The sequence below is a fragment of the Xiphophorus maculatus genome, chromosome 21 (assembly GCF_002775205.1).
Source record: "Xiphophorus maculatus strain JP 163 A chromosome 21, X_maculatus-5.0-male, whole genome shotgun sequence".
Taxonomy (NCBI): Eukaryota; Metazoa; Chordata; class Actinopteri; order Cyprinodontiformes; family Poeciliidae; genus Xiphophorus; species Xiphophorus maculatus.
The window spans coordinates 14,108,722-14,133,900 of NC_036463.1; the positions used below are offsets into that span (position 1 = coordinate 14,108,722).

The 25,179-nt window shown below is 35.7% G+C and overlaps 1 protein-coding gene across 2 annotated transcripts in view; it reads right to left on the minus strand.

Moving 5' to 3' along the window:
* cntnap2 (contactin associated protein like 2) overlaps positions 1 to 25,179 on the minus strand; it is a 298,543-nt gene that overhangs the window by 173,046 nt on the left and 100,318 nt on the right. For both annotated transcript variants that reach the window (XM_023326735.1, XM_023326734.1), the window contains exons 2-3: positions 17,893 to 18,003; positions 9,267 to 9,460 (exon numbers count right to left, since the gene is read on the minus strand). In XM_023326735.1, coding sequence (XP_023182503.1) covers positions 9,267 to 9,460; positions 17,893 to 18,003 — 305 coding nt within the window. The remainder of the gene's footprint in view (positions 1 to 9,266; positions 9,461 to 17,892; positions 18,004 to 25,179) is intronic.

The following is a 25,179-nucleotide window of genomic DNA, read 5'->3' on the forward strand; positions in this document are numbered from 1 at the left end:
TATATATATATATATATATATATGTTTTATGGTATTCACTGTATATCATTCACTATAGAGTTTTACTATTTCTTAGCTTGTTTTTTGCAGTTAAATAAACAAACTAAAAAAAAAACTGCATAAGCCCCTTGATCTAAGAGAAAAGGATTTTTCCCCCAAATAAAATATTCTAATTCCTTCACCTAAAACCAAATTGAACATTGTTTCAGAGATAAATACAGTACCTATCTTGTTGTTATGGTTTGCTGAACAGATGCATATCTGATAACATATTTTAAAAATATATATCTTTAAAAGCAGTGTCATAAACCATGAACATTATGGAAAAATACAGCCTTAAATTTATTTGGGGGAGAAAAAAATCCAGTGCACCAAAATAACTTTTTTGAAAGTCACTGGGGACATATTTCTGGTACCCCATGTTACTAACCCTCAGTGCTTTCTACAATCAGCTTTGGCTTGTATAGGAAAGCACTTAAACATCTGTCATTTACATATGAAACACCTCAGAAAATATGCCTACACCAAGAAGGTGTGCTGTGATTCTGTTTTGAACATGTTTTTCCAAATAAAATTATCCACATAAAACTATACATAGCTGAAACCCACTAATCTGTTCTGTCTTCTTTGACAACTTCAGCATTACGCAACAGCTCTGTGATATATGCCCAGATTATTGCAAGCCCATGCGCAAAAGTAATCCCGATGTGTGTTACCCGGTAGTCTTCTCTGACAGGATTTCACAGTGTTGGAGCATACAGAGAGAAGCATTATTGACAATTCCCCTTTGTGCAATTGCTCCAGATCATCCAGAGTCCTGACTGTTTTTTTTTTCTTAATATAGTTAGAAACCTTTTAGTTGAGCCACAGATCTTGTTGCTGCTTGTTTGGAAAATACTTAGGCGCCTCAAGACTTAATTTATTCAAAAACAAACCATAGCAGTTTGTGTCTATGATGACAACATTAACAACATTGTGATTCTTTTTATTCTGACTTTACTGTTTCATACAAAAATATATTTTAAAGCAATTATAGTTTCTATATAGTTTCTCCTTTTGTGAAATGTGTGTTTTTGCACATAAAAGGATATTTGGCTGGTTCTAACATTCTTTTTAATATTTAATATAGAAGAATGTAAGTTATTACATTTCTTTGTTCCCATTATGGCTTATGCCAACTCAGTCTTTCATTAACTGCCCTCAGCTGCTAAAAGGGTCGACCAAAGCCTTGGTGACCACAGAAAAGGGATTCGTTTTTTTTGCTTCACATTATTAGATGAAAAATTATGGATAATTTTTGAACATTTCATGCCAGTACCTTTTTCATGCACTGCTTTTTACTCTCATTAATTATGGCCAGACATTGGAAAAAGAAGGGAGGAAATAGTGAAAGCGCTAGACTTAAGGTCAAGAAACATTTCATCATCGAACTCTCGCCAGTGTTTTCCGTATAAATTCACACGTACATGCACAGAAGGGAAAAATGGAATTTTAATAGCCCATTACTCAGGCTGTGAACATTTGGCATCTTCTCCCCCCTCAGTTCACAAAAGACCAACACTGATGGAGCTAAAGTCAGCAGCACAATAAACATATCACTGTGTTCAAGGTAAAATCACTTATCATCATTTGAATTCCAAAAACGAAAAAGTGCAAAATTTCAGTAACTATGGCCTGTTCATATGAAACTGGAAAAAGTGTAATTTGACTGTACCTGTCAACGACACAAAATCACAGTACCACATAAGTTATATTAAAGGAAATGAGCAGTTGTCACTGTAAAGTACCAAATTTATATCTGTAAATTGAACCTCTGTGCTTTTGACAATCATCCATCCATTGATTTATCTATACCAGTATATCCTTGTAGGGACGTGAAACGCTGTGCCCATCTCCAGAAGCCATTGTGGGAGAGCTAGGGTGAACGCTGGAGAAGTCACAACCCTTTCAATAACTTTGGATGTTGGTAGGTAGATGAAAGCCAGAGGAAATCCATGCATGCATGGGGAGAACATGAAAACTCTAGGGAGAAAGACTCCGACCCAGGATTTGTACGAGGGACTGTTTTGTCCCTCGTACAAAACAGGGACAAAACACAACAGACAAAACGAACTGTTGTGCGATTTCCCCCTCTGCAGAGATCTTTCATAAGACAGCCAATGACTGTGTAGCAGCTAATTTGAGATTCTGACTCTGGTTTTGCGACCAGAGCTTATAATCACCCAGTCAGCTTGGGAACAAATTTGTCTGGTCTTCACTTATGTCCACCTTCTGAAAAAATAATGAAGGGTTGGTGCCTGTCTCCAGCTGTCGTTAGGTAGGAGGCAGGGTACACTCTGTACCGGTCAGTTCATCACAGATCAACAAAGATACAAACAGGACGACCGTGTACACACACATGCACGCAGGGGTGCACACGCCCACACACGCACACACGTGGAATTATGTACTATTGCATTTTAATGTAACCCATAAAAAAGTATTTGCTAAAATTTAAAATTTGAATTGAGTTTATTATGTTTAGCATTTTCCCCAAAAAACATCCAGAAATATTGCAGATCTTTGACAATAGCAAGTAAAATAGCAAACAATGTAAAGATTTTCATGTGTTGAAGAAAAAAATTCAAAATTAGGTTTGCACCTGCTTTTCAAACATGAAACTGGAAAAAGTGTAATTTGACTGTACTTGTCAATGACACAAAATCACAGTACCACATAAGTTATATTAAAGGAAATGAGCAGTTGTCACTGTAAAGTACCAAATTTACAGTACTTTGCAGTACTGTAAATTTGGTACAAAAGTAGCCCTCGCAGTCTGCTTGGGATTTACAGGTGCAAACTTTAACCAGAATCACATTGTGAGTGGTAAGTCATTATATCTGCATCTCCCCATCCCAGCATGTTATGCTTTCTGATTATCAGCATATATTTATATTCATGAAGGCAGACATCCTAAACTTATGGTACTCACTATTTTGGTTATTTCGCTGACAATCCTGTTTGCATGTTGTTTGCAGATCAAGTTTGCACATGCCATCAAGTTTCCACCTGCTTTTGTACGTGCAAACCTTTACAGGATTTGTAAGATTTACAAGATATGTAAAGGTTTGCACGTTGATGTAGCTCCCAACCTCTTCTCCCACTGATTATGAGAGAGAATGTCTCAAGAGAGACGAATGTCTGGGTTTTGCTTTAAACCATACTTCCTTAACCTGATCTTGCATAATGGAAGTGTAACTTTAATCAATCTCTCTATGTGGAGACTACATTTTGTAAAAATCATATCATAATCAGTATCTCAAACCTAACTTTGACTTTATCAATCCAGTTGTTTTTGCCACTCAGCAACACTGACATTGAAAATTAATAAGAGTGGTTGTGCAAAAAAAAAAAGAAATAACGTAGAAAGAGACGGAGAGTGCAATCCACTGATGTTTATATGCAGGTGTGTGATTGATCAGTGCATGCTCTGTAGGTTTTGAAACTGAATTAAACCTTACCACTGAGACAAGACAAAGACTTCCCCATCTATTTACCTGACAAGCCACAGTCTAGTAGTTTTTTCCTCTAGAGAATACACATACACATTTTTGTACACTTACAAAAAGGGAACAGTTGCACACTAGAAAAAAAAAGCTCCACACAGACTAGGCAATGCTTGTTTGAACACCAGGATGTTCAGCTAAAATACGATCTATAGCACAATGGACACTACGTCCTAGTAATAGTGACATATTTTACTTGTTACCCTTGATAATGTTTGCTGTGAAAGATCAAGTCCAGTTTCACCACTCGCAGAATGATATCTATTTTAATCCCAAATAATGAAATGATATATATATATATATACACACAGAATATAGTTGTTCATCAGTTCTGACTCTTAAAAAGAAGGTCTTTTTACACCTGACATCTCAGTAGACTCGGTATGTAAACAAAAGTGGAGTGGAGTTATATTTAAGCTTCTGTAGATTTCTTTTTAGTTTTTAGAAAGAAAAAAAAACAAGCCATTTGTCCTGCTAGCGCTAGATATAGGTGTTTGTTTTGATGGTATTTACCCAGAACCCCCTGTGCTGTAGTCCGTTTCCTGCTTCTAGAGCAGTCTTAGGCTCATTTGGTATTAAAATGCATTTGGACCGCACCAGAGTTGATTTCAACAGAATCGAAAGATAGGTTCTTAGGCGTACCAGAGATTGTTTTTTGGTCTAAATCAGAGTTTGATTGTGCAATCACACCTCCCCAAACAAAGAGAGTTTTCTAGACAAACACACTAGATTTAGATTAAAGCAGACTAAATGGGGCTGATGTCAATGCCCTCTTAAAATGTTTTGCTCTTTTTCTGTTTAATTTGTTTCAGCCAGCAAATCCTTTGAAACGTGTTTTTATATGTACATATACCAGTCAATACAATCAAGATAAATGATGAGTGCAGCCAATGGCAACAGCACAAAGTAAAAAGAAACAGCTAAATTTAAGCATGTCTGTTATTTTTTTTTTATTTCATGACAAAAAAAAAAGAAAGTGAAAATACCGAATCAACACTTCAAGGTCTCACCAAGGAAATTGAACCTTGGCCACAAATGGGTCTTCCAAAAAAATTGTCACACAAAGCACAGTCAATTCTGTGGTTCCACCCATGAGCACTGCATGTCGGCCACCAGGTGGCCAGGAAAAGTGGGGTGAGGAGGACCAAATAATAAAACTCATTAGAAGTCATTATAATAATTTAAAAACTTTTAAAAATTGCATGTATTTTGGTCTTCTTTAACATCCAATTTTCACTTCAGTCTTCTATGAACCTCTCGGGTATCAGTGCATCGATAATAATCCGGAATGTGTTATAACCATGCTTAACATACATAATTAAGAAAATATGTATTTTTATGAGAAAGTCAATTCCTGTGTTCAACACTTGTCTACTCCCTGTAACAGTATGAATAAACATTTTGCCTACACTAAAGTAATGGCTCAGTTACCCTTGAGGATAATGTAAAATCTTAGGGATTTATTTAAAAATCCGTTTCCACAACTGTGTGCATTAAGACAAAGTAGTCAGGTGCAAAAATCACTATGTGAGCACTTATGAGGTACTAATTATCATATGTGCTGTGCTTGGATGAAAAAACATCGACACCTGCAAATTTCTTTTTAAAAGAAGACTTCATTTTGCCTCTTAATGCTGAAATACTGTATGTCTTCTATAGTAAAAATGATCAGAGATTATTAGACCCAATTATTTCTGATAAACAGATTTGACCCTAAAAATTTGATTCAATATTTCATTTTGGATTCTGACTAGATGATTGGGGTCCTTACCACATTTGTCACCTTTATCTCCTGCTGTTAATAAAATGTACAACCATAATAGAAATGGCAAACCTCAAATCACACTTTATTTTATTCTATGCCTTGAATTACTTACTATGCTTAATTAGGGAAAGAAAATATGCAAAAATCCATTCAAGGGTGCAAATCATGATTCAAGTGACTAAATGAAGTTGGAATAAGGATGGGCTTTTGGGTTTATTAATTATTAAACATTTATCCATGTCATTGTGACTCCTTAGTGGTACATTAGTTTCAAATTAAAACATTTTCTTTCACAAAAGCAATACAGCATTGCACATGCTCATTGATTATACTTCACAACGAGACATGGAGTTATAACAGTTGATTTAGTATTGAGGCAACATGCTCTGATGAAAGCCAAAACTAGTTGGACCTCTCAGTTTGGCATGAATGGAGTTAAGTCATCAGCAAAAAGTAATGGCAGGCGGTGATTGGGTGCAAAAGCCTCCTGAAAAGAGCTCTCATGCATAAAAGTGCAGGACAGGTGGTTTTCTCTCTGGGGATCACTGTGTGAGCCTCATTCAGTGGTGAATGGGGATTGAGCCGAACGTGATTGAATAGGCTGAAACAGGACCTGATGGTAGCAATGTGTGTGTGTGTGAGTGAAAGAGACAGAAACATTAAGCTGGTTTATGTGCTCAACTATCCCTTCTCATTCATTTGATCAATAGCACTGATTGCTTCAATATTATCACTTCTTACACACAGACATACACATGGCAAAAATAACTTATAGGGGTGTAGAGGATGATCTTAATCACCAACAAGCTGTGTTAGGAGCAACCAACATGTGTGTGTGTCTGCATTCTTGTAGACTGCTGTTCTCCAATGGCCTCTTCCAAATGAGACCAGAAACGGCCAAAAGGATGCACTCTGCTTTTCCCTCCTGCTGCATGGATTATTTATGAGATATGCCCAGCTTGAAATGATTAGCTTTCTATTTGTTTACATAAGCATTATTTTGACTAACAGCAACCATAAATTAAAAAGCAATATATGTGTCATACATCTAGACAAAATGGAGGCAAAAACTCAGCTGTGGTTGCAAAATACGAAAGAGATTAATGTTGTTTTTAAAGTGTTTGCAAAGATATTAGAGGCAATGAATCAGGGTTAATGGCAGAGGAAAATTCTTCAGAATTAATAATTATCACAAAACAATTATGATTCAGCATAAAACAACAACTTAATTTATTTGTGACACTGAAAACAGTGTCACTGAAAACAGTTCTAAAAGTAATTGTTGAATCTAAATAATGAAGAGCTGTCAGAGACTGAATGCAAAGAACAACTTAACAGTCAGGTTCAAGTGTCTAGATATGATGGATAGCATGAACTGGTAGGCAAATCATTCAGCAACGTCATTTCAACTTTGCATTGGAGAAAATCAGTCAAAATGTAGTCTGTGACAAACTAGAAGAAAACTTCACTTTGTCTATGCTGACTTAAGCAACGTTAGCATTTCTCCCCGGCATGTTTGAAAACTGGTTCTAAACATTTTATATAATCAAGCAAGATGCATCTTGCTTGGAGACACAAGTTTGTGTCCCATCTACCTCAAAACCCAACATTCAGATCAGGTGTTTAACCATTTTTAGACATCCATATGACACATCCACGTGAGGAAAAATGGTCTACTTCATAACATGAGCTAAATAAAATACAATTTTCGTTTTTCTTGCTGACAGAAAATGGAGTTCTGTTCATCTGCAAACAAAGTGTGGTGCATGTGAAATCTTCCACTAGCTATTACAAATACCTTGATGGTTGTCTTGTGACTCTTACATGCTGGTCTGGTTGGAGAGACTAATTAAAACACCAAATAAGCTTCCTATGAAAAATGTTCTTAATAAAAATGTCATATCCTGCAAAAAAATTCAAAAGCCCAAAATGTTAAAGTTCAAATTGTGATATATTGCTAGAGTTCCAAAGAAACTTTAATTAATTTGACTTAGCTGTCTACAAGGAATGTACCTTATTTTCTGGATTATAAGCAGCTACATTTTTCACATGCTTTGAGCACTGCCATGCAGCTAATATGTGAATTTTTACCTGTGGGTTTAAAAAAAAATTGAATTGCTACATGATAAAGAGGATAGAACAAGTTGAGTAAATTTTCTTCAAGACTAAAGTGACATTAAGAGCAAAAACATAAGAGACTGAGGAAGTGTGTGACAAAGTAAATGGGAATGGCCTGTACTTGTATGAACTAAATCATATGTGTTAAGATAACTATGATTTCATTTGGAAAAAATCCACACACTGAAATAGTATCTGTACATCACAAGAAAATAAAAGATTGGTTCCTGCATCTAGGGGCCAGACAGTGCTGCAATAAGCTCTTTCACTAGGAAGTTAAACTTGGTAAAAACCATGCTAATAGTTTGATGAATATTTAAATGCACCACGCTGTGAAACGGTCTTTTTTCTGCAAGAGGAGGTTTCCTGCTCTGATTTAATTCTGGCTATAGAGAGGACTGTCATATTATAATGAATAATATATCCATTTACATTAATAATTTTTTAATATAGAGAAATGTAATTTAATTTTCTATTCAGTCTGTGTGAATTACCTTCCATCTGAACTTGGATTAAAACAAATGAGAAATACAGATCAAATTTGGTCAACACTTAGCTGACAGGAACTTGATCAATTTTAACCATAAAATTGTTTTTCACTGACAAGTAAAAACTATTAAATAAGTAAGGGACTGTGGCAAGCGCAGTGTTGCTGGTAACAGAAAGCTCATTAAATTCAGCCAAACCCACTTTAAAAGTTTCTTCTTATTTCGCAGTTCAATCTATTTCAATCCAACTGCATGAAGCCATTTTGATAACCAGCACTGAACCAAAGTCATGTTCAGTTAAATGAGTTATAAAAACAAAAGCAAAACACATTAAAACAGACAATACACAAGTAAGGGGTCCTGTATTAAACCAGTGAAAACAACAAATATAAAAATGACCTAAAAGCAAAAAATGACCTGAAAAATTACCTAAAAACAACAGATCTCATGATGTCAAATGCTAAGGTATAAAGCAAGGTTTTGGAAGAGATTTAAACAGATAGAGAAGATGCCTCTCTAGTTTCCAAGGGTATGATCATTTAACAGTTTGTGAGCTGCTCCAGCAAAACCACAATCTCCTCCAAATTCACACCGAGTCCTAGACAAAGGGACAAGCAGCTGATTAGTTGACCTGAGAGAGGAGGTAGGTATGTAGCACTGCAACAGTTCAGAGAGATTGGTTGGGACAAGGCCATGGTGGCTTTTAAAAGCAAATTAAATAATTTAAAAATAAATTCTGAATGGACTGGATTACCTCTTGAACACAACACTTTACATTATCTTACGATACTTAATGGTAGATGGGATGTTAATGGAAATCTGTATCCATTTTGCAAATTTTTTGTCTTTGGAGTAAAGTTGGCCTTTCTTTTCCTAAACTTGTTTTTGGCTTTAAATCACATTTTGTATAAATAGTATAATTATTGGTAATAGACAATGCACTTTATCAGTTTCAGTACCTTGACAATGGGCATTAGGAAAACCAAGTTCCACAGTGGTACAACCATAAGGTGGGCTTTTCCACAGGAATTCCACCCCTCACTTTTTTTATTTGCTTTTGTAAAATTCCTTGTGCTGATTCTTGTGTTGTGTAGAATATTTCCAAGACAGACAGAGTAGATAGTTATAGGACTGATACGCAGTAAAAATACAAAAAAAGTACTGACACGCCCAGACCAATGGAAATTGTAGGGCCTCCGCAAAGAGGAATAGCCAGGACTCATCTGGTTTTAGGGCTCTATCAGTTTTTGTGTGCAACATAAATTGTGGAGTGTTAGTGAGCAATAAAGAGGTCTCCATGTTCTCACAATGTAACCACACAAATATAAACCTACATTTCAATTTACTCACCCAAATGTTGCCATCTTGATGATATGGTTTCCAGTTCTTTCCTGTGTCACTGTAGAGCAGACGGTACTGTGTCGTCCAGTCTGAGCTGCTGTACCGACCCTGTGTTGCAATGGCGCTCACTTGTCTTCGAGAACCAAGGTCCACCTGGAGCCACTGGTAATGGTCACTGTCCAGAGGTGACCATCCTCCAGCACCTGTAGAGTGGGTGACATTTTAAAATGGAGGGCATCAAAGATTTCTTTTCTCAAGCATACTTATTTCAGTGCAATGCAAAACCAAAGTTCCATGCAGGAATAATTGTTTTGAAAAAGATTTCATGATTGCTTCATTACCCCTCTACCGAAGACAATTTAGCTTCGAAGTCTGCTCCCAATAAAGCTTAATTTGCAAAAATATATTGCAGTTAAACACAATCTACCAAAAAAGCTGTCCTAGTTGTGTAAAATATTACAGATACAACATTCAATTCTTGAAGTTTTGCATTTAGTAATGAAAATGGGATTGTCAAAAAAAACAACCTCAGGCTTTATTCATTTACAGAGTGGTGTGCATGAAACTCATGCAGTGAGCAATATAAGATTCACAAAACCAGGGGAAAATATGTAAGCAGAGCTAAGCATTATGCAGAACACAAAAGAGACAATGATCATAAGATAGTAGATATGTTGTCAAAGTTGGCAACAGCACCTCCGAGGCAGAAAAAAATCACACTCATTACACTCTACTTCTAACTTGACAGATAAATGAGGTTGCATCAGTAAAGTTGCCAAAACAAATGCAGCAAAAGTAAAATATATCTAAACATATTTAAAATATAAAAATACAATCAGTTATAAGAAAGTTTGTGGATGGGTAAAAAAGTGAGGAACAAGTCTGAGTTCATGGTAAATAGATAGTATAATCAATGATTGAGAACACAAATTAAAAAGACAATGTTCAAACTAGTATATAAAAGACTGAACAAAAGACTCAGAAAATATATTGGAAACCAAGAACTTTTTCAAGTACACTTTCTATATTAAAGAAACAGTAAAGAGTTAATAGCTGTTAGTAAGATTAACTACTAGAGAGGTACATTCTGAGCTAGTAGTAAAATCTTTGAAATAAAAATTATACAGCATCTAAAAAACATGAGGTGTCCTAGTTGAGTACAGAGGCTGAAGAAAAAAAGAAACAAATTTTTCTCACATTATCAATGTTCAATATGTGTCATTAGGATTTTCTGTGGTCAACCAACTCACTAAGATGCATTGTTTTAAATAGAAGGAATAGTTTGTTGTACATTTGCAAAGAATTACACCTCTCCTGATCTAGACAAAAAATCAATCATATTGTATAAATGAACAAATAAACCTTTTTTACTGCTCATTTAAACATAGCCCAAACAAGTGGTACATGACCCAGCAGGGCCGCCGTTAGATAAAACTATTTGAACAGGAAGGATCCTCAGAAAATTGCACTGAGGCAGGATTACCACAACATACAGATGGATATCAAAGGGACAAAGCTGAACTGAAAGGTCTAGAGATAAATATGGGTTCAAAAGATCATAAAAGAATTGGAAGGATGTAGAGTGTTAGAAGTGAGGGAATTAAAGGTGACAGGCTAAATGAATGGTAGCATCAGCCAAAAGGAAAATAAAAAGAAAGAATAAAAGGAGAAATGGGAGTCGGGAAGCATCGCGGGACTGTCACTGTTCTCTCGCCTGTCACACACACAGATGTTCAGGGAGGGAAAAAAAGGAGCCGGAGGAGGATAGGTGAGAGAACAGGGGAGCAGAGAAGGTCAAGAGACCACGTCTGAGGAAGAGACAAAGAGAAGGAGAAAGCCAAAAGGCAGTATAAAAAGATCAGAAGATAAAACTCACAACAACAGGGGAGAGAAAAGGAAGAATGATCGAAACTGTAAAACAATTAACTCAGTAGGCGAAATGCCATCCCAATTTTGTCATGCTTGGAGATCAAAGGAGATTGAAAGCTCCCTTCATTGGATAAAATGGATTGTGATTAAGAGTTTGTAAAAATTGTTTCAAAGATTTTATATCACTACCACGACCATAAAAACTGAAAACAGATCAGTGCTCATAAAGTCAAGCTAATTAATTCTTCTGATTTAATTAGTGAGCTAAGCTGTAAAGGAGGGCTAGCAGGAAACATCACACACAGAAGCCAAGGCACTTCTCTCTGTTCTTATTTTTTTTGTGTAAATGTGGGTGTCAAATACTCTCATTTTATCCTACAGTTCAACAACATGCATGTTAGCTTAACTGGTGAGTCTCGAGTTCCCGAAAGTGGAAGTGTATATATATGGTTGACTGCTTCATCTCTACTTGTACTGTGGACACACATATTCTATGTGTGATTTGAAAGTGTTTGTGCTTCCAGGGGTTCCTTTTATTTGTATATATTTGTGAGCATTTATTTGAAAAGTTTCGATCGCCAACTACAAGATCTTAATTACTTAAGAGTCTAGGATGTCAGAAAAGGGGAACGGAGAGAAAACAGCTGGTTGGCTCTCTGCTAGTGCTTCATCTTTCTGTCATGGAGTAAAGGGAGGGAATGGAGACAGAGTAATTTAATTAAAAGCCAACTGTTGTTACCAATGGATGACTGCAATGGCAAACTTTACAGGATGACAGAGTGAAAAGAATACATGAAAACTGAGGGAGAATCTGGTTAATTGTGCAGCACATTAGAGCTCAGTTGTCCTGCAGCTGTTACTCTTTTTTTTTTGAAAATACAGTGTGCCAATAAGATTCTTTTTTAAAGCTGTGAGAAAATAAAATGCTACATAAAAGGGTGGAAATGAGAGAAAAAGATTACGGATAATAAAATTGAACAAATAAGAAGGCAGACAAGTTGAGAAAATGGGCCGTGGGATTGAAAATGTTACAGTAAAAACTTACAGATGCATTCAGAGAAGATGAAATGGTGATGTAAAGAGTATGCAATGGTTTAATGGGTGCAGAGAAAGAAACACAGGTGAAACATGAGAGAGATGAATTCTGATGAGAAGCTTAAGAAAAGAAAGCAGCAGAAGTACACAGAAGGATTTTAAGATCAGTTTTGGAAATGGTAATCATTTGAGGTTGAATTTTATGCTTGGTCACTTTTGCATTGCAAAGAATTGTGTGCACACATGAATGCTTAGATATATGCATAACTATTGGAATCACTACAGATGCACACATACATACACAGATCACCCAGTTCTATTTCATTTTTTTAAACATATCAGTTTCCATTGTTGCATGAGTGAGTTTCTCTCTGGTCAAGGAATAAATAGAGTTTCTCTTTTACACAAATTCCCACTAAATAAAATAGAACTTGGGTAACATGGATGGTAAGTACATATTAAAACAATACAAGTAGATGGAATTTAGTTCCTCTGAGATTATAGTGGGGAACAATACTTTCTTTCCAACCTTACAGCAATTACTTACTTTACCTTTTCTTCCATGTTGTGTTTCTATCAAAATGTTATTTGGTCTCCATTGTTAACTCTTTGTTCTCATTTTGAAGGTGTCTCACATGTCTAATGGAAAATTTCATACTTTTCCAGACTACTTAACTTCCAATAGCTCTCTGTTGTTTGCAGAAAATATTTTTTTCAAACCATTCACATACAGATGTAAAAATTCTCAAGTTAACTTCAAATTTATGGAAAGTATCTCTATAGCACATACGCATAAAACATGAAATCTACAAAAATAACAAAGTGGAAGCAAAGAGGACCAATGGTGGGAAACAAAGAAAAACAACACTGGAGGGAAGTTAGAAAACCAGAAATTTAGTAGGAAACGAGGACAAAAGGCTAAAAGGACGCAAGATAGAAAAATATACACAAGGCATGAAGGATTTTTAAATGTTATCACTGTTGTGTTGTAACATATTGTGTACTTATTTAAATTAAATGTTCTGGAGTTTTTTTATTATTAGTTGAGGATAAGAACATTCTACTTCATCTTTTTTTTATCTTTTGTGAAGGCAATCAATTGCACCCATAATCTTTATAGATTGCTTGCAACCTAGTAGACCTGGATTTTTTTTCTGTCTTATGCAATTTAATGTTTCTTATTTGGACTCTGTGTAGATCAGGTCCTTGGTATTTTTGACAAAGTGTTTCAAAAATGCAAATGAATAAGACTGTAAGAAATAAGTCCCCAAAGGGTTTAACATTATATTCCACAGTGTTTGTTCGAACTACAAACACTGTGGACACTAGGGTAATTATCATTAGAATTACGCAAACATCATAAAATACATGATATATCTGAAACCGTATATAAATTATCTTTGGCTTTATTCCATTATTCTTCTTTTCTCTCTGGTGCTCTGACTGCTACCCCTTCTTTATTTCTTATCCCTTTCTTTATCCAAACAGACCAAAAGGTACTGGCTGCAAGAGAAATTGGCTTGTCTCTTCTCTCTGTCTGACACTGCTGAGAAATACAGGGTCTTGTACTTGAAGTGACAGAAAGAAGCTACAGTCGAGGGGAAAATGTAGATTTGGGAGAGGGGAGAACAGGAGTGATAATGTAAGGCAGGGGAGTCAATGCCATGACAGGAGGGAGAGGAAAAGAGGATATTATAAAAACAGGAGAAAAAGTGACAGACAGAAATTATTCTAAGAAAGTGGAGAGATGGATGGAGGGAGGGGGAGAGAGAGGTAGAAAAGCACAGAGAAAGAAAGGAGGAAAGAGAAAAGAAGACAGAAACAAAAACAAAAAGCATAAAAAATATAAGGATGTCAGGAAGTTATAGTAGAAGGTGAGGATAATGAAGAAAAAGAAGAGGCAGATATGACAGACCAGAAGAAAATAATAGGAAAAAATTGGAGAGGCTGATCGCCTAAAGGTTTGCACATACACGCAAACCCCATGTACAAACACATGAATAATATTATGTCAGCAAAATGATGAGAATTGTAAGCGCAATAAATTTTACATATCCGCCTTCATTAATATGCAAAACATGCTGTTTGATATTTGTTTTGTCATTATTCGTCAGGCATAAACATTTTCTTCTTGATCTTTCTTCATGGTTTTTCCGACACTTTTCATGATGACAACCAGTTGCACATGCAAAATCCTTATTAATGTTATCACTTTGTTTTGCTTACACAATGTATCACTCCTTATTTGGAACAAAGTCGAATGAAGTGCTAAAGTCTATCAGGTTTACCTGAACTGTAATTTCTGGACAAAAGAAGGAAGAAAAAAAGAACAATATAGTTCAAAAGGAAAGCAAACATATAAAGTGTTATGTAATGACGCTAAATGCTATTTCAGCAAACAATGGGTGTAAAATCCAGAGACTAACAGTAATTAACAAAGTTAATAAGGCACATTTTTTCATGGGGCATTTCAGTAAATTAATGCATTATTGAATAATAGCATTTGGACATTTCACCCACAAAAATACATTCTCTTAAAGAGTTCTTTAAAGTTTGGCAACATAATGATTGTTTTCATTACTTGTGTTTGTGGACATGCATCCAAGTCTATTTCTAATGTTTTTCTGATCAATGGCTGAGATGAGATCCACAAACTCTGAGATGACAGAGAAAAACATCTGACAACATTTACGTTACGTTTTTTTTAAAATCCACTTTGTGGTCTGACGTTTATACACTGCATACCGATTAGGCTTTTTTAATGCACTATTAAGGTAAAAGTATTGAGACATATCCAAATTATTCAATTCAAATGTTATGTTCCCTTCCAGTGGGGTATACAATCAAGAACTTAAGAATGACTGCAGACAAATTAAAATTTATGAAAACATGAGTTGCTCTCAGGAGCTGAATGAATTGAGGCATGCTAGTGTGAGCGCATGTCAACTGTGCAATAAGTACATTCGTGAAATGTCTACCACGAAACATTCCACTTGTAAGTGGCATTATCTCAAAGTGGAAGCAATTGTGGACAACAGCAACTCTGAAACAGAATGGTAGGCAATGTGAAAGAAAGCGGAGTCACACCAAACATTAAGATTAGCTAAAAAACACATGCATGGGCTACATGGATTGGGTTTCCATGGGCGAGTAACTACATAGTAGAAGTACAATGCAAAGCAACAGATGCAGTGGTGCAAAGCAGGTTACTTCTGGAATCCTGAGTCATGAAGAAGCATTCTTTAGAGTGACAAATCCTCAGACCCCCTCACAAAAACTTAAAGTTGTTTTAGCTGCAAAGCCCGTGCATATACAGTATATCCTGTGTACTAAGCATGACATATCATTAAAATTTATAGATGTGTAAAGGAAATTGTCTCAGTATTTTTGCCATTTTAGTGGCTCTGACGAATCAAAAATCTGACAGAATTGGTTTACAGTAATATATTTGTTCTCTCTGTTGTGGACGTCTGATCTGGATAATACAAGCAGGGAGAGATGGGAGAAGTTGTGTTTTATAAATTTTTATCACCTCCCTGTTTTATAGCTAGAAAAGACTGGAAAATAATTACGTAAAAGAACAAACTCATAATATGGGCTGCTTAGATTACAGTGAAAATGAAAATCAATTAATAATGGGCAAGAGTTGAATGCAGAATTAGCTACACATTTAGATAATTCACAATAAAACATGAAAGGAACACAATGTATCACAGAAGCTTGATAAAGCACTGAATTCTTCATATGGAGTAAGGTGGTGCATTTTCAGCATGAATTACAAAACATAGACATCAGAAAACATTGCAGTGCATTATGGGACATAAGTAATAAACCTATCAAATGTTTTACTCTGCATGGAATTAATTTGCTATAATTTCACATTTCTTACCAAATCTGCTGAGTCATCGCCCACATAAAGATGATTTACTTCTGCTGTCCATAGCAGTGTGAAATACAAATTAAAAGCCAGTGTGGCAAAAACTGCTCTCATACTAAATATGCCTAACTTAGGCTTAACTTTTTATATTTTCCTAGAAACCTCAGCACTTCTGTCTGCGTTAAAATTAATGCTGTCAGAATCTTTAGTCACGATTTTAAAAATTAAAAAGTGAATATTGATTTTGCTACGTCTGTGAACAGTGGTGGTTTTAACATGGGCAATATGGGCTGCTCTGTAAACATGATCTGCAAGTCATTTCAGTAAAACCCAGTGGTGACATTTACAGTAGCGTATAACTGGAAACCTCACCTCCTCTGGTTCATATCTACTCTGCATTCCCAAAGACAGAACCAAACATGGAGAAACAGTAATTTCTTTTATTTAGGCTCCTTATTTAGAGTTTCCTCTGATTTAAAACAATGGGAGCATTGACCAAAATATTTGATGCACTTGAAGATGATTATTCTTAATGATTTTGACAATGGCATTTGACAAAATGTAATGTCTGTTGATTGTTTCATAATTGGTTATTGTTTTGTTGATATATTATATCAACTTGACTTAATTTGCTTTGAATACAGTATTAATTTACATACTTCCCCAGTTTTGATTGTGTTATGTTACAGCACAATACATTAATGCTAAATATGTCACCAATTTTGTTCTTTGCTGATAATGTGTGCATGCGTGGGTATGCGCGTGAGGGGTTGTGTGAGAGAGAGAGAAAGAGACCTTGTTTTTATACACTGTTAGGACACTGTTTCAACAAATGCTACATTGTAGAGATCCACTGCTTCCTACAGGGCCCAATATACTGGCTCAAAACAAAAAGTTCTGTTTTTGGGCTATATGTTAGAACTAAGGTGTGAATTAAGTTTACATTATGGTTAGGCATGTGCTGGTAAAGGTTAGGTTTAAAGGTCAGTGTTGGGCATCAGAAACAAATGAAAAATAAATGGATGTAAACGCAAAGTGCCTATGAAGATAGAATGACAAACTGTGTGTGCGTTTCAGAGATTTTTGTGGGTCCAATGGGTCCAGAAACATCAGATGCAGCATTTACACAAGAGCTATCAGCATCTGTGAAACTAGTCCTTATTTCTTCCTTTCTTATTTTAAATTCTGCCTTATTCTCTTGTTTGTATAAGCCATGATTCAAGAAGCATGAGTCCCATCCTCTCTCATTGCTTTAACTCAATCGGTGTGATTAAAATCCTCAGATTACCTTGCCTTTATCTGGCAGGTCTGCATCACTGCTCAGTTGCCCACACTGCAGGGTGACTGCATTAGATGGAAAGGTATGAATTATTAATTGTAAAAACATAAAGGGGTGTAATTGTCTGTTCATAGCCCTTAGCTGTGGACTGATGTGAAAATGAGCTTCAGCCCGAGTCACAGAGATAATGATTAAAACGACGATGAGGAGAGTGAGGGACGAGGGAACACAAAAGAAGATGTAAAAAATAAATACAAAAGGGAAAATGGGTTAGAAGAGGCAGAAGGGGAAAAGAGCAGCTGGGGAGCACTGTGGAGCATGTCACTCTATAAAGGCTTGAGCATTCATCTCACAGTTTGATCACCTGCAAAATCATTCATAAAGATGTATGGACATGTATCCAAATTAGACTATTAGTCTCTTATATGTGTAGAATAAATGTGAAAAGAGCACCCTCCCACTACTTTCATTTATATCCAAGTACAAGGACATTTGCGTCTTTTTCTGTGTGTGTGTATGGGTAGGTGTGTGCTTCCTATGACTCTTTGAATGTACTATGGATGTGTGTTTCCTACCTCCTCTCCTGTTGAGTTTGGCATATCCAGGTGCATATCCACTGGAGAAGACGGATGAGCTGGTGAAGGCCGTGTGAGGCAGCGGAGAGGCTAGAGCCTCATCACACTTCTCTGTGGGGAACGAATGATTGTGAAGAGAGAGAAAGATGAATAGGGGACAAAACAGGACAGGAAGTGGGAAAAGCCAGAGGACACGTAATTGCGAGAAAAGAAATGCAGGGGAGATGGGAGAAAAGAAAAGGAGACAAGAAAAGGAGAAAAAGTCAGTGAACTAAACCGAGATCCTGTGTTTATGCTGAATGCACATACACTACATGTGGAAAAGTAAAGCCCTGGAGTTGTTCACAATTGACAGTGCTTTGAAGAAGAGTAAAAACCTTCCAAACTTGCAAAAAAAGTAATTTTTTTCCAACTGCTTTTGACAAAGGAACTATTTAGTTGACACTAAGCATAAGACAAGTGTGGGACTTTTATGTAAACATAAAATCAAAGAACATGATGACAAGTTAAATAAAATACTGTTTTAAATCCTTTAAAAGTGGATCCAGATAAAGAGTTTCAGTTTCAAATTTGCCTTGAAAAACCAGTAATGTTGTACTAGTCAAATCAAACTAACCTCAAACACCAAATGTGAGAAATTTACATAGGAAAAAACTGACCTGAAGATAAAAAGATGATTTTTTTTCATATACAGACACACAGTCAACAGTCACACTGCCTCTCCTCGTTGTAAAGCTTCACCTTTCGCTCACTCATACAACTGAACCCACTCAACTACAGTACATTAGGCTTCACAAAGACAGAAATGGTGAATTGTGTGTCAGGCTATGCAGAGGTCATCAATAGCTCTCTGCTCCCACAGTGTAAGTGTGGGAGTACAGTATGCTGCATAAAGTCAAACCAAACATCTTATAACAGTTGACCAGGTTAACAAAATATTTGTTGTACTATTTGACCAACAAGAGTGTATTTCAATAGGAATTTTCTTTATTTAATGGAATAAACTATGTGTAGCTCCTGGTCAGAGAGGTGTTCCTCTCTACCTTGTCTACATGCAGATTGAAATTGACATTTCCTGTCAGATTCCATTCAACAATTCATTCTTATAGTGTCTGGTAGTTGGACTTCAAGGCACAAGATCCGTTGATTTGTATTTAACTAATCGATGAGTGTCAAAGTCTCTGTTAAAAGTACCCATGGCTGAAGTCCAGTAAACTGTTCTTTCTGCACTCACAAAAGCAAATGTTTCCAAAAGGTTTTAAAGCCACACCACCTTCTGATAGTTTGTCAATGGTCGACAAAGTTTTACAGTTCCAATGGGCTCTCCTTTAGGTAAAATTATTTTGTATAGTAATAGAAGGCTTGCTCGGATAAGAAAATAGACACAAACTAACAAATAGTGTCTTCTGAAAGTTAAGAAATTCAATTCCCACCAGAAAACAGTTGTAAATCACTGATGAAAATGTTTTCAGTTTGAATTATTTCAATTTGTTAAAACAAGAGTTCTGTCTGATCAGCTGAAAGACTTTCAATAGTCAGATTTTTTTTCTTCACTTTTTGATAAAGTCAGTGATATGACAATAACTTCCCATAACCTCACTTCAAAATATCTGAACTACCCCTGTAAAGAACCATCCACATGGTTACAAGTGCACAAGGTATCTAGGCAAATCACTGGACTACAGCAATATGAACAACCTTAACATCTGCATCTGCAATTTGTCCTAATATTACGAGTGAGATGCACAGACAGTTGTTTTCATTAAGTTATAAAATATAGCATCTTTCTTAGGAACATTGGATACATGTGGCTCACTAAAGATATTAATTGGGTGTTGATGTACAAGAATGTGATTGTATTCATCTTTCTCTTCTCTTGTAATAAACACCATCTGCATCACATGCGGGTAGAACGAGGCTATCTTGATGTCTTTGGTTGCGGCACGTGTCGGCTTACCAAGTGATGTGCTTCTACTTATCTCTCCTCTGCAGGTGTGCCACATGAGTAATTGTCATGTAGAGGCATCTAGTCATGAAATCACAAAAAAATCCTAATATCTTGCTCCCATAGCTACAGAAGTATTCCATGACATGTTCCATAAAAGATACGACCTCGGTGTTTCAAATATTCAGTAAAACCCGATCTCTGACTTAGGACATCGACACACGTAGATCTTCATAATTACCAAATACCACTTATCTGTCTTGGCACAAATGTAGTCTGGCTTCTCAAGCAGAATACTTTTTCTAGTTCTTTGTGTAAGCTTCATCCTATTCAAAATAAAAGTTATGGTCAATCTCCTCCCAGCTTAAATTAACTTTAAATCAATTATTTATTTATTTATTTTTCTTTCCATGTTTCTGTTGGCTATGCTTGGTTAGATTTATGCAGGACTGCAGGTAAGCCTGTCTGTCCTGATTGAATATCCAAACATTGCAGGATGATACCTTTGTGAAAACACAACACTTTAAATCAGGTAGCAGTATACACAAATTGCCTCATTCACTCAAGCCCAAGCACAAAGTCTTGAGTACAACTCTCTTTAGAGAATTAGCTATGAACAAGCAGGACTCAAAATGCTGATCACAAACATGCATCTAGAAAGAAAGGAATGAACAGAATAAGAGCGGTATAGTCCAGGGAGCAAGTTGATTTCATTGCCTGTCAAAGTGTAAAGAAAAATAAATAGTGGAACCATTTGCCAGTGGTTCCACTAAGTTTGCTTGGGCACTGATTGTTTCTGCGTGTTCATGTGTGTGTGCTTGTTAGTGCAGGGACATTACATAGTAGTATTTTGGAGGAGAAGATCTGAATGTACTAGACATCTAAAAAAGCCATTGCCATTAAATAGAGAGCTGAAAATACAGTCATCATCACACAGGCATTATGAAACCACCATTGATGAACCACTCGGACTATGATTATGTTCAAGCACAGCATCGTAACCTGGTCCATTTTGCACCAATTCTCGCATTGAATGATTTGCACTTTAAGTAAGTACATTGCTCATCATTGAATTGGATTTGCTGGTGTGACACGTCTTTGGTCAGCTAAGCTACCAACTTCTAAAATGCCTCTTCTCGAGCACAATTTGCTTTCTATTGATGTTTTTTCATTACATATAATTTTCCACAGCAAAATAAACAGGCAGAACACAATTCTCCCTTAGGGGGTTAATATAAGGTGATTCAATTCAGTTCAATTCCATTTAATTTGATTGGATTTAATTTAATTCAATTATCTGTCTTCCATCTCTGTCGTGCAGCTCCTGTCACAGCTAGTTGTGCTGATTTTCTGTCTCTCGTCTCAACAACCGCCTTGTAATCACTAATCTGAAAGCATTTGTTGTTGTGCATTTAAAGCATCTATGTAGGTGTAACTACAATGATACATTTGCTGACTTATTTTGTATAATCGAGCAATTCATGCAAATTTGTCACAATATCCTAGCAAAGTATTGTTGGGATTTTCTGGAAAAATTTGTAAACAGAAATAATGAGTTTTGTCCTTATGGATCTTGTTCTACTTCACTTCCTGTCTCTGTTTCTTGCTCCAACTTTGTAGAAAACAGGCTCTGTTCTTTCCCTCAAGTTTGGAACTCTGATATTTCATCTCCCTTTCCACCTCATTAGTTTACACCTGTGTTGCTTGTTTTACATGCATATATTTTCCCCACCAGTTCTTCATATTTCATTACACATCTGTGGATTTCCCTTTTTGAACAGTTTGTCACTCTACTGGCCTTTATTGGCAGTAATCTGACAGGAAATAGTCAGAGAAAGAAAGGGGTAGGGGAAGACAAAAGTAAAGGCCTTAAGCTCAGGAATTGAACCACAGATGGATGCGTCAAGGTCTAACATCCTCCACATATGGAGTGCCTACTCTACCCCACCACACACCCTCCCCCAATCTGGATTTCTGAATTTAGTTTGTCTATAAAGAAAAGAAGCGATAAAAAAAAGCCACACTGTGGTATACTGTGATATGTAAGATATTTAGTCGTTTTTAAAAACCTGACATCATTTAACACAGAGCTCAGTTCAAAAATATTTAAGTGGTTATTATAAATGTAACATGAATAGATGAAAACTGGCTTAGGACTCTACATGTTAGTCAAGTAGAGTCCTAATATTTTAGAGGTTGTCAGGGAACAGTACAATTTGAGTTTTACAAAAAACATTTTCCATTATGGAGCCAAAATAAATCACATTTACACAACAGCAAAAGAAAAAGCAACCAGCACTGGAAACTATGTATTGTGCATGCTAGACCCAAAGGAGATGGTGAAACTTTGTGAACTTTCTGGTTCAGAGGTGTATGTTCATAGACATACACTTGTACACGCATACACATATCTGATGCATGTAATTTATGTATTGTCACTGACTTCATAAATGTTCAAGAATAAGCTATTTTTGCCTTAATATTAGTAATCTGAAGAGGTGTAGTTGCAGAAACGGAATAAGAAGGTAAAAATATTTGCAGTTTGCATGTACATGTACATGATTCAGGAGCCTGTTATCTAACATTTGCGTTTTTGTCGCCGTAATGGTGTTATTCTAAACAAGAGACCAAAAAGCAACAAAACATTTGTGCTATATGTCATGTAAACAGAGCCTTACTAGGTAGGACTTGAGTTGTTATCTCTACATCATGGCCCTTATGTTGAAACAAGATTTTATAGCCCTGAACAGTATCGTTTTCAAATCACCCCCCAAAATCTCTAAACTCATACATTGGCAATATTTTAATAACAAGTAAAAAAGAAAAGTTGGTCTTGAAATGTTGTTTACTGTACCAGGAAATCAATTAAGAAAGGCCAACAGAGTTTATAGAGCATATCAAAAATCTAATGTATAGTACAGTACAAGAAGAATGAACAATACATTTTTGTGACTTGCTAGCTTTGTCAATTCAAGGATTTCTTCAGTATATATTCCACTTAATTAGAAAGTCATTTTTTGCCAGACCTACATGAAAGTGTATTATGGGTTAAACAAAAAGAGTATATGGTATTTTATAGCTCTAACAACCTATAATTTTGAATGTTTTATTTTTATAATCAAAAATCTAAATACATTTACATAACCCCACAATCTTCCATTCATTATACTAGATCAATTTACGTAACATAAGCCATTAGATTTCTGAAGTTTTTGGAAATACACAATAACTTTACAGCCAATTAGATGCAGGAAAGCTAAATAAAACAACAGCAGCAAAAGAAACAGAAGAAAATGGTGTTTAACTTACTGCAATTTATAGTTACTTTCAACTTTGAATTTAGCGCCGGAGCTAGACACTGCAACAGTGAATCTGTTTAATTTGATGGTTTTGGAATATAAAAAGTACTACATGTTTTTCCGCATATGTAAAATATGTGTGTCAGAAAGGGCAACTTCTGTGTTTTCTTTGTAACTAATTAATCCTTCAGAGAGATGAGAACTGTATGTATTAATTATTCACTGATATACCCAGTGGAACAGCTGCTGCCCACATACTAAAGCATCTAAAGAGACACAAGAATAGTTTTTAAAGGTACATAAAGTTATAAAGTGCATATAAAAAAAACTACGTAAATTATATTACTGCTTAAATGATACATTTTTATGTTCAAATGACTGAAAAGTCTGGTTAGTTGATTTATAACAAGGAGCAAGTGAGTAAAACAATTAATTTCAAAAAGAAGATTAATTTATTAAACACTAATGAGTTAAGCCTATATGTTCATTTAAAACTCAAGTGAGAGATCAAAGTCATTAGAGTCCGACAGTCTAAAGTGCAAAGTAAGGTTCTGTATGTTCAGGTATTAGGGCAAGCAAATTATAACAATATCCATTGGCAAATGTCAACCTATTCCCTAATGATAGAGAGATAGCTTTACACATGATAGAAGGAAACGAACGGTGAAACTGATAGGGAAGAAGGAGGAACAAAAAGAAAAGAAACAGATAATGGGAAACACAAGAAGAAAGGAGATGAAAAAAAGATGAAAACTAAGGAATCTGACTGACAACTAGATCTCCTTAGTGACATTTCCAGGAAGGGCGAGGCAAATAAGGAAGATATGGGGAAAAGGGCAAAAAAAGCTGTGTGAGTGGGCTGCCAGAAACTACAACTTGGACAGCTTATTTAATGGCCTCATCAGTGAGACATGTCTGGTGAAAAAGACAGTTTAGAGACAAAAACTTTCACTCTGCCCAGGGAGAATTACATGATATTTTCAAGATTATTTGTTGTCAGTGAAGAGGCTGTTGTGAAACCAAATTTGGGAACGATATTTCACAGAGACACAGATTTGGACAGCGCAATATGTGGTCCCACTGCCACATTGTCAATTTCGAAATGAAAATCAAGATAAAACCAAAAGAAAATTCATACTTACAATCATGATAAAAACAAGTGTAAATTGCTTACTTTCATTATATATATATATATATATATATATATATATATATATATATATATATATATATATATATATATATTTATTTTTTTTTTTTTTTTTTTTTTTTTTTTTTTTTTTTGCAAAGAAAAATTTAGAGAAGATGTTAAAAAATATTCATTACAATTATGAACATGTTTGCAACGTCACGAGCCGGAATTTAGTTATGAGTCCATGTCAGCATGCGAGCACGCTAACACAATCGCTAACTTACTTTTTGTTGCAGCGTAAGCTTCATCGTGGGTGCACACACGCGGTGTTCCTGCTTCAGTTAACATATTCATCCTAACCTGTTATTTTCAGCTTCAAACATTTTCCCGGTTCTGTTTTCAAGCAGGGTTGTTTCCGGATTATGGCGCGCCGGAAGAGTCACATGATTACGTAGTGAGTGTTTTCTATTAAATTGAGTATTGTATTTTTGATTACAAGTTTATTATTATTTTTTCTCTCTCATTATTATTATTATTATTATTATTATTATTATTATTATTATTATTATTATTATTATTATTATTATGTATACTTTAAGAGTTTATTTGAGTTAGAAGTAATTGCTTCTTTTTTTTTTTTTTTTGCTTGTTTGGATTTTCTGTGGGCGGAGCCTGTGGCTTTAAAAGCAGGGCTCTGCTCCACAGGGAGTCAGCCTGTGGTTAGACTCCCAACAAGTCATGCTGAAGGTGATGATTTTAACCTGCCTTGGACGCACTTTGTATATATTCTGCACCTGCTATCTTTATTCATGTGAAGAAAAGCATAATGCATTTCACTGAAGTGATCTCTGGCCTTGGCAAGTCATTTGTGGTTGTCCGAGTCATAATAGAACCCCGTCGCAAGGTTGTTC